Here is a 17,760-nt window from a genome sequence, read left to right on the forward strand (position 1 = left end):
AAAACAAAGCACAGTAAAAACAATGGAATATAAATACACACCACATTTTAAAGCAAGTATCCACAGACAGGAGACTTTGAGAAGGATAATGATTAGTTCCCTTTCAGAGGATGAATGTCGAATGTCTGAGTGTCATTTGTGTGACTTTCAAATTAATTAAAAAATGGATGACAGCAGAATTATATTTTTACAGCAGTAAGTTCAGACTTCAATGTCCAGGTTCTTGTGTAACACAAATTTACATCTATCTATAAATACAACACAAGTATTTTCTTTTTTCTTTTTTTTCCTTGTATTTACCTCTTATAAGATCCTGACACTCAATTCTAAGAAAGTATGAAATAGATTTTTCCTGTTTTGCTAAATCTGTCTTTTAGGTATTTGTGAATATTATATGAACACGAGAGATTAGTCCAGCAAAGTCCTGCGTCACAGCTATACTGTTCTTTTTACCTAAAATACCACACACCGAGGCTTACCCTGACTGTCTCTGGCATCTTACATAAGGATTTCTCCAGTGCCTGGCACCAAAGGTTATGTACTTAGGCAATAAATACTTCTAATGCTTCTATAAAAGTTGTTCTGAAGTCTTCCCATTTCATACTAGAACAAAAACTTCATGCCTGTGTCAGGCAAAACTTCAAGTATTACCTCAAAACAATGTTATGAAGTTGGTCTTTCCTGTAGAATTCAGTACCTGGAACCTCAGCCTTCTGTCACAGCTTCCACAACAGGGTACTGGTTGCTCTGTGGTGGGCACCTCCAAGGCAAGAAATCCTACCCTTTTCTAACTGTATGTAAACATTTCTGAAGAAGACTTGCCAAATTGGAATGTTCTCATCAAAAAACTTATTTGGAAAGTTCCCCCATGTGTGTGGTTATAGGATTTGACTAGCTGCTTGCAGCTGAGTTGAAAAGAATTGATGTGTCTTGTTATAGAATCACAGAATGGTTGGGGTTGGAAGGGACCTCTGGAGATCATCCAGTCCAGCCCACCTGCTAAAGCAGGTTCACCAGAGCAGATCGCACAGAAATGTGTCCAGGCGGGTCTGAATGTCTCCAGAGAAGGAGACTCCACAACCTCTCTGGGCAGCCTGCTCCAGGGCTCTGGCACACTTGAAGTCATGTTGTCAAGAATAACTTCACTGTAATTAGTTTTTCACTAACATTATATTGGTTAGCAGGCACACTAGTTTCTGGGAGAAGTTCTTAGATAAAAAGACATTTTCTGAATAGTCAAAACCCAGGAATCTTTCACTCATCTGATGAGTAAAAAATCTTAAAAGAAGCTGCAGTGTAGCTGGAGGGGTTGACATTCTTCAGTGAACTGGGAGCTCTGATCTTAGTTTTGTCTTTGTCTGTTTGACTGAAGTCACAATAAGTGACAAAGGTCACTTAAACCAAAACTTTATACTCTTCTATAGTGCAAACACTTTCTCAGTGAAGTAGAAGCAATAAAATGATTTTGCTTTGGACTGAACACCAAATTCTACAACCACACTTTACCTAAGGTGTGACACGGTATCTTCTTTCTTTATATTAATAAATCCAACAGCATCACTAACTAAACAAGTCCCATAGATTTATGGCCGCAGCTATAGGCAACAGAAATAAATGAGAACATTTCCACTGGAGTCTCTTATGCCTGTTAATCCCCTTCTCACAAGAAGCCAGTTTGCCTACAGGCACAATTCTGGAAGCGGAGAAAACCACTTGGCCTATTTTATGTACAGTTCCATGATGCTGTCTAATTAAAAATTCACCACATTCACTTAATTCAGCATTCTTTCATGTTCTCAGGAGAGCAGTTTGAAAAGGTTCACTAAGAAGATGATACCCATTAATCAGCCTATTTTGCAAACTCCATCAGAGTGCCAGGGTACTGACTAAAGCACACAAGCAGCCCTACAACTTTTTCACCTGTTTGGTGATGAAAGTTCAAGCAGGACTATTTTCTTTTTTTTTCTTTTTCCTCCAGTTTCAGGATAAAAGTAGAAAAATTTAGTATCAGAGACAAATTCTTAACCACATAAGTACAATCCTCAAGTGCAAGCAAACTGTATTTTGAAAGTTTACAAAAAGGACATTTTTTTAAATGCACCTTTAACTGTTCCTTATTTCTCTTCATGAACCTAACTGAGAATGCTGAATTTCATGTAAGGCAATTCTTACTCTTGACTTCTGGGACTTACTTATTAATACCGCTTCCTTTCATGCTTGTAGCTGAATATCCTCACCAATTACACTTCTGTAAATATAGAGTAACTTCACTAATTTCAGTGATCTAATTTGGGATTGACTCAATTAACACAGGCAAATTAATGAATCAAGTTAGCAAAGGGCTACCATTTGAATATTTCTGTCTCTTCAAAGAGCATAGTTGTAGTCAGAAGAGGAGAAACATCCAAAGCAAAGTTGAATACAGTTTTAAGCTGATGAGACTCAATCTATCTTTTCCTCAATCACTGAACCCTCCATGAATCTTCTCAGCTTAAAAGTAGGTGATGTGAATGAGAAACAGCTCATTGCTTACTAGGAGAAAGAATTATTGCTGCCATACATAAACATGCAATAGTATCAGCATGCTTATGTGTAAGCAGTTAGTTAAAAATAGAACAGGATATTAAAAAAAAAAATGAAGCAAATAAGAGTGAAATCTTCTAGTATCTGTGTTTGCCTACCCAATGAAAGCAATCACACTAAGAGAGGGCAGTAGCTTCAACTGGAACCTTGCTGAGACACAGGATTTCATGATTTTCTCAGGCAACCTTCATGTCAAATTTTTTGTCTGTGTCATGATTTTGGAACGTTTTGATTTTGTTATGGAGAAAGTATCAATTTCATTCACATTTCCAGTAGCTACCTCTTTAGGAAACCTTGAAGAGACACTTGTCTATTAGATGTTTTGGGTATCAAGAAAAATCAATGTTAAACCATGTCAGAGCTGAGCAGAAATAGCTTCCTGAAAGCAGATCCCTTTCCTTCAGCATGAAGATATGATTTCTAGTTTGATGTTACATTGACTGTGAGCAAAATGATCTTTCACAGTAGTTGTGCAAGATGCAGCAATATTTGCGTCTACTTCAAATAGATCACACAAGGTCAACGGATTTCAAAATTAATGAATTTTAGAACTTGCAAATTACCACTTGTGTATGTCTATAAAGACACATTTTGCAGTTGCAAGGATGAGACTGTTCTAAGAATAACTCCTTTTCTACTTACTTTGACTTAAACTATCAAAATGGTACTAATGCAGGTACAAATATGCCCCAATTATACAGATTTTTCTGCATAACTTTGTGTACCCCCCAGGTGGGAACACTTTTTATACATTGATATCTAAAGCAAATATACATGAATAGCTAAAGCAAAAAACAACACAACTGCAGCCATGACAATACTGAATAACATGGCTATACAAGATTAATCACGACTGAAAAATAATAACTATTTCAAAGAAATTTCAAATACATGCTTCAAAGTGAATTTATTATGAAAGATTGTTATGGGAAAAATCACAGTGAATGTATGAAAAAAATACAGTAAATAGAGACTAAAAACTGAGAAGTTAGTCTTAAAGGTGAGAACATATCAGAAAATTTATGACAGCATATATTTCTTCATTCTCATTTAGTCTCCTCTTTCAAAAAAACTGCCAGTTCAAGGTTAGTATAGTCTTTTCACACTTTGATACTGCAAGAGCTGTATTGCAGAATTGAAGAATCATTATTTTATTATTATTTCAGTTCAGACTTAAACTTACCTACAAATGGATCACTGTATTCTGTATTAGACAGCTTAAGCAAGTTGTTTTCCAAAGTCTCCATCACTTTAGCTGGAATAAAGACAATATTCATATCAGTATTCACATGTATTTTATAAGTAAAAAATACAATTTTTAAAGCTGTCAGTGACTCAAATGAAAAATTTTCGGCTGAAGTTTTGAAGAGTACTTTCCATTGGTGGAAAAAAGAACAACACCACTTTAATGAAGACTTTGCTCCTCAGTTTAACTCGGTAAAATGACTTACTAGTGTAATAATTAGTGCCTATCAACATTAAGGAAGGACTTATCAAAATTTGGTAGCAGAAGCCAGCCAAGTCAATCTATTCTATAAAGGTTCACACACAGTTGGCAACAGGTGACACACACAGTGACTGGGATCTCCAACTGGACTAGTCTCTCTGTTAAGGCATTTTTATCTGTTAAAACAGAAATCCTGAAATAAAAGTAGTTCTTTTTTCCAACACAAGCTAAAATTCATAGGGATTTTCTCCCTTTTCTCTCATTCTCTCCATACCACTCTTCCCTGATTCTGCTATTCAACAATGAATGCATCTCCCAATTTTTTTTTCCTTCTCATAGGACAGACTATAGAAACCTTCGTGCTCTTCCCCAGCATACAGCAGCACTTTCTTGTCTTGTCTTGTCTTCAGTGAGAAGTAAGTAATCTTGTAATTCAGAAAAAAATAAAATAAAAATCAGCTTATAGAGATTAACTCAAGAACTCACACCATGGTTCTTCTACCTCCTTTGTGCAAAAACATCTCTCCGGAAAACCACAGACATATAAACAAATCAAAGCTCATCAGATGCCTCTATCATTCAACGAAAGTTGCTAGAAAATTATGTCTAAGACACCACAAGACTTCAGATTATGTTCCTGTACATTCCTTCCATTCCCAGTGTTGGAACAAGCTCCTGAAAGAGGTAAAATCTCCTACCTCGTTCAGACACAACATCTACCGTGGTTGTAGATGTTCCTGCGCTGAGAGGCTGCGGCCGGGGCTGCGGCTGCACACGATTTGGTTGCAGGAACGAGGAATGTTTGCTCAGGCTCTGAGGATGCGTTTGGCTCTGGGCGAGGCATGGCATCGATCTTCTAGAGGGTTTCAATGGATGGTCTTTCACTGTCTCACTCTTGCTTGTATTCATACCTGAAAAAGCCAAACGAAATATAAGCTCTGCCATACTAGGCAACAACATAGAGACAGCTAATTAAGAAAACTCAATGTGATTCATCCACTTAATGAGCAGCTCTTCAACTAAACAAAAGTGTTTAAAATATTTAAAGTTCAAAGAAGAATACAGAGTTGGGAACAAAATCCAGCAATTCTTCACCTGTCTTTCCATCACCAGCCCACAGTTCAAACTCACGATATTCCAGATCTGATGATTCTGTGGTACGTATGTCATACAGTCATTCAGAAGCAAACGACAGCACCTGGTGTATCCACAGTATGATTGCTAAATATATTTTAATTCAGTGGTAGAAATGAAAAAAAACCCTTAAACAAGCAAATAAATGAAAAAAAATCGAATACAAGCAAAAGACATTCACAAGCTTCCTGAAGGATTCATGAACATGTTTCCTTTGAAATGCAGCTCTCTGCAAGTTCAGATGAATATATTAGTTGTTTCTGGGTTTTCTTCCAGGACACCTATGCCAGTCTTGGGTTTTCATATGTGTTTCCTGGCTTTAGGTTCAGGTGTCTCTGCACAGAGAGAGACACCCATCAGCTGTGTGGTGTCAGCGAAAACGTTTGAAAAATCAGTTGTAATTTAAGTTAAAACTGTGAATTTGGGATCCCTGGTTTCAGTGCACCATTTTAAAAGTGATGCAAAACTCACTCCCTGTTATAAGTTTTTCCTGTCTTAACATGATAACTGTGTTTCCAAAATATATCTTACTAATTTTTTATAATTAACATCTTCTCTTTTGTATCTCCTCGCTTGTGACAGAACAAACAATGTAATAACTGCTTATATTGCCTGTCCACAAACAAGAGATTGGCTACATTTCCTAAACTTATGCTTACAATATCAGGTATTAAGAACATTATTTGTCATTTGAATGTAAAGAACTTATTTTTAACTCTCTGAATCCTGAAACAAGGTTTCCCTTTATGTTAAACATGATCCTCATTAACACTAAACTGTAATAATAATAATTTCTAAAATTTCTATTTTTTTCTAAAAATTCAGAGGGAAACAAGACATAATCCAAATGCGTTTAAGAAAGTAGAATAGATGATGTAATAAGCTACAAAAACCTAGGCCTGAAACAATTTAATAGCGCTCAAAAACACTCAATACTAGGTATTTCATAAAAGAACAGGAATATAAAATGAGACTCCCAAGTAAACCTACGAAGTAATTAAAACATTAGTGTGAAATGAACAAGGGACTTAAACAAGCACAGGTTGTTTTGTTACCATTCTACTATCCATCACTGCTGGATCAAAGGCTAAGGAGAGACAGTCTGCTGTTCATCTTTTTTCCCATATGAGTCAAGTTTCTTCCTTGAAAAATACCATATTAATCCCTTTGCATATAAAACAACAATTATATTGTGTATTCCCACTGTTCTCACATGGGCCTTTGTAATGCAAAAACATAATAAGGCCATCAGCTACCCAGGTCTTCAGTCCCCATTTCCAACTAACAAACATTAATGCATCTAAGCTTGACCATAAACAACTTTACATTTCAATAAGATAGAAATTAATATCAAAAGTCGGATTTTTCTGAGAAAAAAAGATGGTTTTATTCTTCTGTTTAGCTGCTGCTGACCTTCAGACTCTGTTAACTGTTTCTTATTGCTACAGTAATGGACCATCAAAATTTGTGCCACTCAGAGAAGGACATCACATTCAGCAAGTCTCTCACTGCTCTAATTCTCAACATGTGAGTCCACAAAGAAGGTCCTTTGATTAGCAGCATACTCCCCATTCATAACTATAATAGAATCATAGTATGATTTCAGATGGAGTAGACCCTCAGGATCATTAAATCCAACCATAACTTAATTCTAGCACTAAACCATGTCCCTAAGAACCTCATCTAAACGCCTTCTAAACACCTCCAGTGATGGTGACTCCACCACTTCCCTGGGCAGCCTGTTTTCAGGTAGTTGTAGACAGCGATAAGGTCTCCTCTCAGCCTCCTGTTGTCCAGGCTGAACAGCCCCAGTTCCCTCAGCTGCTCCTCATCAGACTTGTGCTCCAGCCCCTCACCAGCTTCATCCCCTCCTCTGCACTCTCTCTAGTACCTCAATATTCTTATGATGAGGGGCCCAAAACTGAACACAGAAGTCAAGGTGTGGCTTCACCAGTGCCGAGTACAGTGGCACAATCACTTCTCTAGTCCTGTTGGCCCCACTATTCTTGATACAAGCCAGGATGCTGGTGGCCTTTTTGGCACACTGCTGGCTCATGTTCAGCTGCTGTCAATCAACACCCCCAGTTCCTTTTCCACCAGGCAGTTTTCCAGCAGCTCTTCCCCAGCCTGAAGTGCTGCCTGGGGTTGTTGTGACCCAAGTGCAGGACCTGGCACTTGGCCTTGTTGAACCTCATACAATTGGCCTCAGCCCATCGATCCAGCCGGTCCAGACCCCTCTGTATGGCCTTCCTACCCTCCAGGTTTAAAAGGGTGCTTCATTTAAAAACTTCCCTGAGCTCACAAAACACACTTTGCTTAAATGCAAGTGCTGCTTTATCAAGAAATGCAGAAATTCATTAGTCCACTGAGGACAGTTCTTCCAGCTCTGCAGCACAGCAGAACTATTCTTGATCAGAGAGATGAAATATTAATTTAATGGGAGGTTAAGGTAGATAGAGCTAAGGTTCTGCTGCCTCAGAAGGTCTCATAGCTATTTAAAATAGGTACGAGAAGAAAAGATTCTGCTTCTTAATAATTCTGAGCAGATGATGCTGCGCTCAGAGCAACACTACATTGTATGTCTGTTATGCTACTTGCAATGTTTCTGAGAATTGTTTGTTGCTCTTCCTAAACAGATGAGTGTATTAGACCGAAGTCTACAGTAGTTAGACATAGCAAAGGGTAATATAGAATAACAAAAAACAACGTATTTTGCAATTTTTCTGGGTGGTTTTAGTGATCAATTTCTGAAACAGTGATATGCTGTCAGTAATTGTGGACCCTACTGCATAATTATTACTGTTTCCAAAAAAGATTTTTCTTGTATCTGTGTTGGAGTCACTGTGTGTAGCAAGGTGAATCACTATATTACCAAAGAAATTTACAATGATGCAAATAACACACTGTCATTCAATTTAACAACAATTTAAGTGATACACTAAAAAAACAAAAACGACAATTTTTTTTTTATGAGGCACCACCTCAATTTAAAAGAAAATTATTCCCCTTTTGCGCTATCTCAGTGCATATTCCTCTGTGTCATTTCAAACATTAATACCATGCTGCTTCTGCTTGGAGAGAGTGAGTCACAACAAAGTCACCTCAGAGCACATTTGCTGTTACACCAGTAGTATGATCTACCTTCATCGTTCAAATTTAACAAATTAATTCATTCCCTGATAGTGTGATGGAGTCCGGGTCTGTAAGATGTTCATTTTGGTGGCATTTGATGTTGCATGCCAATGCTTCCCCAGCTCTGGCACACAAACAGCTTGTGGTTAACATCATCAACTAGGTCACTAAATCCATTTATTGAAATTATTTTTATTTCTTCCTCTGTTTTCCATAGGATCAATATGAACAATTTGACACGTGCTTAATATTATGCCAATCTAGAAAGACTCTAAATGAAACCAGCTCTCAGGTGCCTCCAGGTTTTGGTCATTAGAAACATAAATGAAAAATTCTCCTATGCCTCATTCTGTGAAACAAAGGTACAGTCAGTCATTTCTTTACTAATAAGAGAGAAAAAAATTTGCATTGAATTTGCTCTTAATTTTAGATGAGAAAAGTTTGACAGATAGTCCATATGCATCATCAACCCAGTGCTGGAAGCACCCTCAGCAAGGTTGGACCAGTGCTAATTGTAAAAATGCAGCCCAGTATATAATGCCCATTTAATGCAGTGTAAACCTTAGCATAAAACAAGAGTAGCTACTACGTAATTCAAATCAGTATCATCAGCTTTATAAAGATATGTTGTATAATAACGTCCACAATCAGTATCAACAACATGTGAGTCTTACCAACTACTCATATCACCACAATTTTGCTTGATAAAATTACATTCTTAATTGTAAAAAAAACTTCTGTAAAGCCTTTGGCTTCACATGCTGTACGTCACTAACTAAAATTAAATGCAATTTGTAAAACACATTAAACAGACTGAGAACCTGATAAATCTAAAATGTTTCTGTCAATAACATAATGATAATTAGACTCTTTAATCACATAAAATCTGAAGAAAAGCCTGCAACAGTTTTCATGACATTTAAGTTTAATGTGAAAACATATTTCTACAGGATCAAGTTTTGAAGATTATTTAATTTTCAATACACAATGGATGTAACAGGTACTTATTGCTAAAGATAAGTTTACTGTGATTGGCAGCTGCAATCTACAAAAGAAACTTAATGTAGGATAAGTACTCATTAAATTCTGAGAAATCATAACCAAAAGATAGTTAATAATGAAGAAATAAATTATTTCAGTAACAGCAGAAGCTTTTTTATCTAATTGTAATACCTCAAGAAATAAAACAGCTATTTAGTTTTACATATTAGACCCGTATTTGAGTAGGTCAGGAATGTACCCAAACTTTCCTTTTCCTATAAAAGGTAGAATCAGACTGGGTAACCTCTGACTTCATTTTATATTCCTACAGAAATCAAACAAACAAAACCCCAAGAAACAACAAAAAACCCACACAAACAAAAGAACTACACACAAAACCACACACACCACAGAATCAAGTATTCTTACTATATAAACACACCCCCCCCTAAAAAGCCTCATCAAAACTGGAGAAAATTAACCAATCCTTTTCTTGAAAGGAAAAAAAGACACACTAAACATGGGAGAAAACAACCTTCAAGGATGAACTCTATTTATCTTCAATATTACATCGTGACAGCTTATGAATCCAAATTTTCTAATGGTATTTTTTCAGATCACCTGAGCTGCATTTTCCATTCTGAAGTGAACAGGTCAACATAAAATCACAGAATCATTTAAGTTGGAAAAGAACTTTAAGATCATCTAGTCCAACTGCAGATCAGATTCCAACATTACTCCTATTAAATATTTCATGTTTAGCCACTTGGGTGAGTCTAACTCCTACACTGGCCAATAAATAGATTCTGTATGACAGCAAGTCATTGTGATGGTATTTTTCAATTTAATTTCGCTACATGAATAGCATTGATTTATGAAGGCTTTTATGAAATAATATGAGGTTTAATGATACCATCAATCATGCCTATGAAGACTGCTCCCACTAAAAAAACCCCATGTTTCTACTTCAACCTTTTGCAATTTTATGTATTGTGAAAAGGGGAACATAAACAATTTGGTAAATTGCAAATACCTGTGCTAGCTTTTTTTTTTCTTTCAAGTTAGACATGTGAGAAATAGCCTTCAGCCCAAAAGAATAGCTAATGAAAAGGAAAGGAATTGGTGGGGTTATCTGAAAGTTCTCCAAGAAAACACACACTATAGGACTTAAAGAAATATATGGTTTGTCCAGTTAGTGATTATTTAATAAACACTGAAACCTGGCATAACAGTTTTCAGAGACAGTGAACTTTTCCCATAGACCTTGTAAACAGCATCAACAATACGTGCAAGGTTCAGTTTCTAATTTTTTAATATATGATACTTTATCCATGAGATTAAGAAATACAAAGCTATTTCTTTACTTATTTAGATAGCCCTAGATCTTGATACCAGATCTCCTTAAAAAAAAAAAATATATATATATATATATATATATATATTTTTCTGATGAGCTGTTTAGAAATAACTACTTTAGTATAGCACTGTAAAGAAGGCTTAATGGAGCTCTATCAATATTTCAGCTCTTTTTCTTGACTTGACAATAGAGCAGCACTCAACTTCCCAGTAGAACTGTTACAACAGCAAATACAAAGGCTTAAAAGTCCCATTAGCCCTTTTGGCTATGGCCCTTCCAAGGATAGTGACTTTCTTTTCATAAATAGCTGCCTCTTGCAAAAACAAAAATCCCTTTCCAAGACACTGTTTCCCAGGAAAAGACTCCAGTTTCTGTACTGAAATGCTTATTGTTGGCCAGCATTCAATTTAGTAAAAGATTTAGTCCTCACAACCTCTGCACACTCAGTGCAGCGATGATTTTAAAGAAACTTCCAGGTCACTACTAAAAATACTAGAAATGATCCCTAGAGGACTCCACTGGAGAAGAAAACTCGTGAATGACTGGTTTGCTATTTTTAAGTTTCATGTTCTTGTTTGGGTTGGCATTCAATATCCCCATTAACATGGAAATCTCAACTCCCTAGCAACATCATCTTCACCCAGGCATTCCCCCTTTGTGCCAGGGGGTGCAAAACAATAGTGCAGCAAAACCAAAGGATTTAAAGACCATTGACAACATTCCTCTAATTTATGTTTGCAAACAAGATTCTGCAACTTTGATGGGAAATTCTTTTCAAACAGTCAAGGCCTTGTTTTTCACATACCAAATGCAGAGTAAACAACAAACCAACCAACCAAACTCCTAAGCACAGACATCCCACAGCGCTTTCATAGAGAATGAGAAATTGAATTTCTTCCATTAAATACCTCTTGCACTCAGGCCAACAAAGTAAAGACCTATTTCCTTGTGGAAACAGCAGGAAATTCAACTGCTGGAATTAAAGAATGGTTTGCAAGCTACACAAGCCTTTCCTCCTAAATATAGCAGGAGGTTGGCCTTGCTCCCATATGTCGCCTATCAGGATAATTCCTGTAATGACCAGCTGTAAAATTAAAATGTGATCTATTCCTTTAAATAGCTCTACCTTGATAAAGATTACATCATTAACTCACAGGATGAGAGAACTAAAACGTACAAAAAGGGAGTATAAACATGTTTTTGTTTGTGATGGGAAATGTAACAAAGTTGTCCCAAATTGTAAGATTTATAGAAGCAGCCAGTAAGATGCCAGTACTTAAGGGTCACTGTACTAAACATGACTGGAAATCTATTTTGGGTGGTTTGTAGGAAATAACATTTATCTCATGAATTTCTAAGCAATCCTGTTATACCTTATGCTCACAGAATTAGGAAAAAAATTAAAGTCATTACAGAGAACCATGTGTTGGCCCCAATAGCTCTTACCTTAAGTCTTTTAAGCCCCTGTATGGTATGGATTGCTATCTATATACACAAAAACTCTCAGTATTTCACCTAAGTACAACTGTGTTACCTACTTTCAACATGATTCAGCTAACTTTTGAAAACAGCAGTTTTTTCACATCTTCATCTTTTTATTATTTCACCCTATTTTCTTGATTATCTAATACAGGTCCCAAATCTATTCTTTCTTTATATCCGATTGAGACTTTTCTCATCTTCTTCACAAGGAAATTACTTTTAATAAAGCAGATTTTAGTTTATGGATTTTGAAGAGTGTCAAAATGGAAAGGAAAAATTGTTTGTTTTATCTAAAAAAAATGGTACTCAAATACAAAAAAGTTGAGTTTAGTACTGCCTCAGTCAGGCAGGACTCACCATATTTAACACGTTACAGAATACTGTTCATTTTGTATAAAACTTTGAGACTCTCTTACTGTCACTATTACAAACAAGATAATACACATTCCTGACATTATTCATGTTAGTGAGATGTACTTAAAGCACTTTTAAGTATCTGATTTGCAGATAACAGCCAATGCATTTGATCTTTCCTGGCAAAGGTGAGAGAAATACAGTTTTAAAGCAAGGAAAGATTCAGACAAGCAGGGTGGATTTTTTTGCCATTAGAGGCACAGTTAAGAAAAGTAAATAGCTTAAAACAGTGATCTCATTATAAAGCTTTATGCAATACCTTTTATAAAGTTTATCTCCATGAATATCTGGTCTTACCTAATTTAAACTTTAACAGAATTAAATTAGTCCCTGGCTTGTCAATAATTCTTGTACACAAATAAAGCAAAATATTTTTGTGTTTAATTGAACATGGGAATTAAAAGGCTTCAGAAGGCTGCTGACTAGTTTGGAAGATCTCCAAAGTTGTTATAAATATATCTGCCAGAAAACATTAGAAAAACAACAAAATATTGTATTTTCTCCCCCAAATTCAATAACATAGTAAATCTCTGGAAGGCTGTATGTCCTCATCAGAGTAGCCTATTCCCTGGGCCTCATTCCTGATACTCTTCCAAAAATGCTTTCTCACAGCAGCCTCAGGAGACCAGCACTGGTACAACTGAGTTGATTTAGCAACAACATAATGAGGTTACAGAAAAGGAAGGAAGTGCATTCTTGCCTTTTAATAGAGCAAGGTAGGGCTTAAATGCACCAAGCATAAAATGAATAGGTATCAAGGGTTTTGAGGCAGGTTATAATATTTATTTGTTAGACAAACAAAAGAGAAAAAAAATGGAGCAAACAGCCCAAGAAGGTATAAAACTCAAGATGCTGGTGCTTTCTCTCACTCGTACATCCAAGTGGTTCCATTCCCATTTTACCTTAGGAGATGAAAGGTCTGACAGCAACCAGCTCCTTTATGAGAAAACGTGAATTGTGAAATGTCTTTATTCACGTTCTTTAGCCTGTCACAGTGGTCAGATTAGGAGACAACAAGTTAGAAGTAGGGTCTTATGACCTAATTCAGATTATAAATGATCCAAAAATAAAGGTGTTCGGATAAGACAAAAGGCATAGTATATTACCAAGCTACGTTATTTTCTGTACTTAACTAAGAAGTCAATAGGAATACAATTACAAAGTTCTGGATTTGCTCAGCTTTTTGAATATATCTTTGTAGAGCAATATATAAAACCTGAATGAGATCTGCCTTTGATAAGTAGAATAATGCATTGTGCAGGACAAATCACAGTTAGGAAGAGTGGCTCAGTCAGTAGAGTAGTAATAATACAATATTCCTCAGACTTCTGCGCAATTCTATCTGGAATTTAGTTCTGTAAGAAACTTGCACGACAAAGATATTGCCCTGCAGGTTACTCCAATTTGTATTTATAATTCCAGAAAGTAATCTGAAATTAGGAATGGCTTGTTAACTACATATACACAGGTGTACAATGCAGCTTTAGCAGGTGCCCTGAAGAGTGCTTAGGCATTTACCAACTTAAAAAAAAAAAAAGAAAAAAAAGCTTATTTTCATCATTGTATTTTCTGTGATAAGCAATACTTGCCTTTTTTATCTTCAGTCAGATATAGAAAAACTTCCTCCCACCCCCAGATTTCATTTACAGAGACAAACCTAGATGCAGTTTATAGCAAATGTGAAGCTCTCAGTCCTGTGATTCCAACTGAAAGGAAACCTGCATGTCGGTTGGTTATAATCAATTGAAAAACTGATGCCTGCAAAACTGCGGTTGAAACTTGCAGTTAAGGCAGAAGGTACTCAGGACAATGGTTTGACTGGGCCTTACAGTATTTCCATGTGAAAAGTGGTGCAACTGGTTAAAACTGGTTAAAAAACTGAACTCATGCCAAAAGAGGTTTGATTTGGGATAATATTCTGCTATGGATTATACCTGACTGTACTGAAGAATAACCATAAGAGTAGTATTCTCAGAGAAAAATTCAAGTATTTTTTAAGGAGGATTAATACATACTTGGCAGGCGGACTGGTGCAAGAGAAGAGATGGTGGAAAAATACAAATATATTAAACTTTGAAAAAAAATGAGAGAGAAAAAAAAAAAAAAGCTCTGTGAGCATTCTCCCATTTTTCAAAAATATTGAGATCAGAGCAGACAGTAATTGACAATTTTGCATGGCCAGACAATACAGCAGAAGCTAAAAGCATTGCACATTGCTAAAGACAGACTCTTGTGCACTGTGCAGAATGGATGGTCCTTCTGCAGAAAGCCGAGTTGTGTAACAGGCACTTACAAAGCCGAGCATGGTTGTGTTGCTTCTGGCCAGGCAGGTTACGGGATACACAAGACACAAAGGATAACGCACTGCAGTGTAAAATGAAGGATCTATTTAAATGGAAGTATAAACACAACCTCAATGGTTGAAACTAGAAAAATATATATAAGCATTTACTGAAGGAAATATGAAATTTGTAAAGATATTACTATAACATAATAGCTGTAATTAATGTCAAAAATGCATTCTCACTTTTGTGGATGTAGGTCTCATTAGAGGCATGAAGTGATCCAAAATAAACATACAAGCTAAAAAGCAGTCCTTAAAGTAGGCAAACTAAGATGCAATAGAAAAAAGCACCTAATAACATTAATATGCTGTTTAGATTGAGGTAGTTTAAAATAAAAAAAGTTAGCAACAGTAATACAAACAGTACTGAGGAAATAATTTGGAGAGGTTTATCTGCCTTTCTTTATTCTTCAAGAAAGTTGGAAGTGGAAATCCTCAAAAAAAAAAAAAAAACCCCAGTTATGTCCAAAATACCAAAACCAAACAAATCACCCTCCCAAAACACAGGAAAGAACAAATTCACATGACTGGTAAAAATCTTCAAGCCAGTATGGTAAAGTCTTGCTGAAAGAGTATAAATATAAGGTAAAACAGAATATAAATAACCGATTCCAAAGTTCTTAGAGTTGATAGAACCTGTACTGCTGTACTGTACAATTGTGTAATTAGCCACTTTTTCCTGTCAAATCTTCAAACCCTCATCCTTTTAATTCTGTCTTCATCCTTAAAAAAAAAAAAAAAAAAAATTCCAATTCCAGGAATAATTCTAACATTAACCTATAGCTACTAGTTATTACCCTTTCAACTTCTCTTTCCATCAACCCTTTTCTTCTGCCAGCAAATGGGAGAAAGGCTAAATTATTTCTTACTATAAGAACAAAAATCACGGGAATTTTAATTTTTGCAAGGGGTAATCAAAGAACATACACACTATTTTCTAGATTGTGTACTGCAGTATAGGTACCCACAAATAAAATTGTATAAATAACTACAGTATAACAGGTATTTGTTGCAGTTAAAAAAAAGCATACACTTTTACTGCTTCTATTTCAATCCCTGTGGTCATACTATAGTAATAGATTTAATAAGATGTGGTTAAATCTAATTATAAGTTAAAACAAGTTCCAAATACACTGTTTTTGACAGCATGCCCCAAGCTTTTTTAACTTTTTCCAGTTTCAATTAAAAAAGTGCTTTAGCTGTTTCAAAAACATTGAAAAAAACTATTTGCTAATGCTAAAAAGAGTTCTGACATTTTCACTGAATAGCTATCTTGCCCACATGTTTTAGAATGGGATATATGAATTTGCAAAAGCCTTGCTTTTCAAATGTGCAGAAAAATACACCCACATTTGGTCAAAGTAAAAACTCAAAAATCTCTAGTAGATGTTAGGTAACTTGTTCCAAAGCCACGTGCTTCATCCACTCCACCTTCTGCAATTTTAAACCTGCACACTATCAGTTCAGGCATGCTATAGCCCTTTCGTCCAGATTTATTGATGGTACCTGCGCTGGGGATTGCAGTCATACAAAACAGATTGGAAAAGAAATCCTGATGAAAATGCCCTGTAAATATCACAAACACCATGAGCACAAACACCAGTCACAAAATAATATAATTCTCTGAGAGAAGGCTTGCTTTAATCAACTATTTTTCATAAAATATTCAGACAGCAGGGATCTGTAGATGGACAGTTGCGTATTGCTGACTAGAAGGATCACAAAAAGATGAGTATAGACCAGCATGTATTTCCAAGGGACAAATCAGATCATACTACCCCCATTTCTTTCTTCACAGATGGACAGAAGCATATTGTATATCTTCTACTTAGATTTAGTAAGGCTTTTGATTATAAAAGGAGGCGGAGTGAAGACCTTATCGCTGTCTACAACTACCTGAAAGGAGGTCGGAGCATGGAGGTTGTTGGTCTCTTCTCCCAAGTAGCAAGTGACAGGACAAGAGGAAATGGCCTCAAGTTGCACCAGGGGAGGTTTAGATTGGATATTAGGGAAAAATTCTTCCCAGAAAGGGTTGTCGGGCATTGGAACAGGCTGCCCAGGGCAGTGGTGGAGTCACCATCCCTGGAGGGGTTTAAAAGGTGTTTAGACGAGGTTCTCAGGGACACAGGTGAGTGCCAGAGTTAGGTTATGATTGAAATTGATGATCCTGAGGGTCTTTTCCAACCGAAATGATTCTACGATTCTACTTTACAAGGAATTCTTATTCCAGAGACTGTCATAGCATGGATTCAAAAGCAGACAGCCCCTACTCTGAATAAAGGTTAAAAAAATAACCTTATTTCACTAAAGAAGCATGACATGATAAATATATTGAAATAAATAGCATTTCATTTTAGAAAGGAAAAATGGATCACTTAATCTACAAAGGAGCATATGAGGTGGAATAAGAGTTAGCGCAGACATCTGATGAAAAGGCATTGAACAAACTGGGGTTGTTCAGTCAAGAGGAGAATCAAGAAAGACACAGTAATAATCTTCAAATACATATGCAGTTTGATATTTGAGAGGGAAACCAATTGTTCTCCTTATCCGCAGCAGTCAGGGAAAACAGCAATGAGCTTGACTTGCAAGAAAAGCAAACAAGGTTCATAATAACTTCCCTATCCATTTTCATATTCTTTTAAGAGTTGTTTCTGAGTTAAGGCCAAAAGCTACTTGGTTTCCATTGAACACACTGAGATCACATCTTCTAGTTTCTCTCTACCTTGCATATTAAGCTAAAAACATGGTATTATTTTTAAGTTGCCTTCAACAGATGGCTTGGGAAAGTCCTTCTCTAGCCTTTGGTACTCAAAACTACAAAAAATACATTAGTCAATACAATTTAGAGACATACAAAAGACCGAAGAAACCGAAGGAAACTAT

At 36.1% G+C, this 17,760-nt stretch overlaps 1 protein-coding gene across 2 annotated transcripts in view; it reads right to left on the bottom strand.

Annotated features, from left to right (window-relative positions):
* Window positions 1-17,760, bottom strand: part of ANO3 (anoctamin 3) — a gene marked incomplete at its 5' end in the record, with an annotated part of 178,758 nt that overhangs the window by 73,707 nt on the left and 87,291 nt on the right. For both annotated transcript variants that reach the window (XM_082058713.1, XM_082058714.1), the window contains 2 exons: window positions 3,767-3,838; window positions 4,729-4,941. In XM_082058713.1, the coding sequence (XP_081914839.1) occupies window positions 3,767-3,838; window positions 4,729-4,941 (285 nt within the window). The remainder of the gene's footprint in view (window positions 1-3,766; window positions 3,839-4,728; window positions 4,942-17,760) is intronic.

This window comes from Streptopelia decaocto (genome assembly GCF_964273445.1).
Source record: "Streptopelia decaocto genome assembly, chromosome: 7".
In the NCBI taxonomy this organism is placed as follows: domain Eukaryota; kingdom Metazoa; phylum Chordata; class Aves; order Columbiformes; family Columbidae; genus Streptopelia; species Streptopelia decaocto.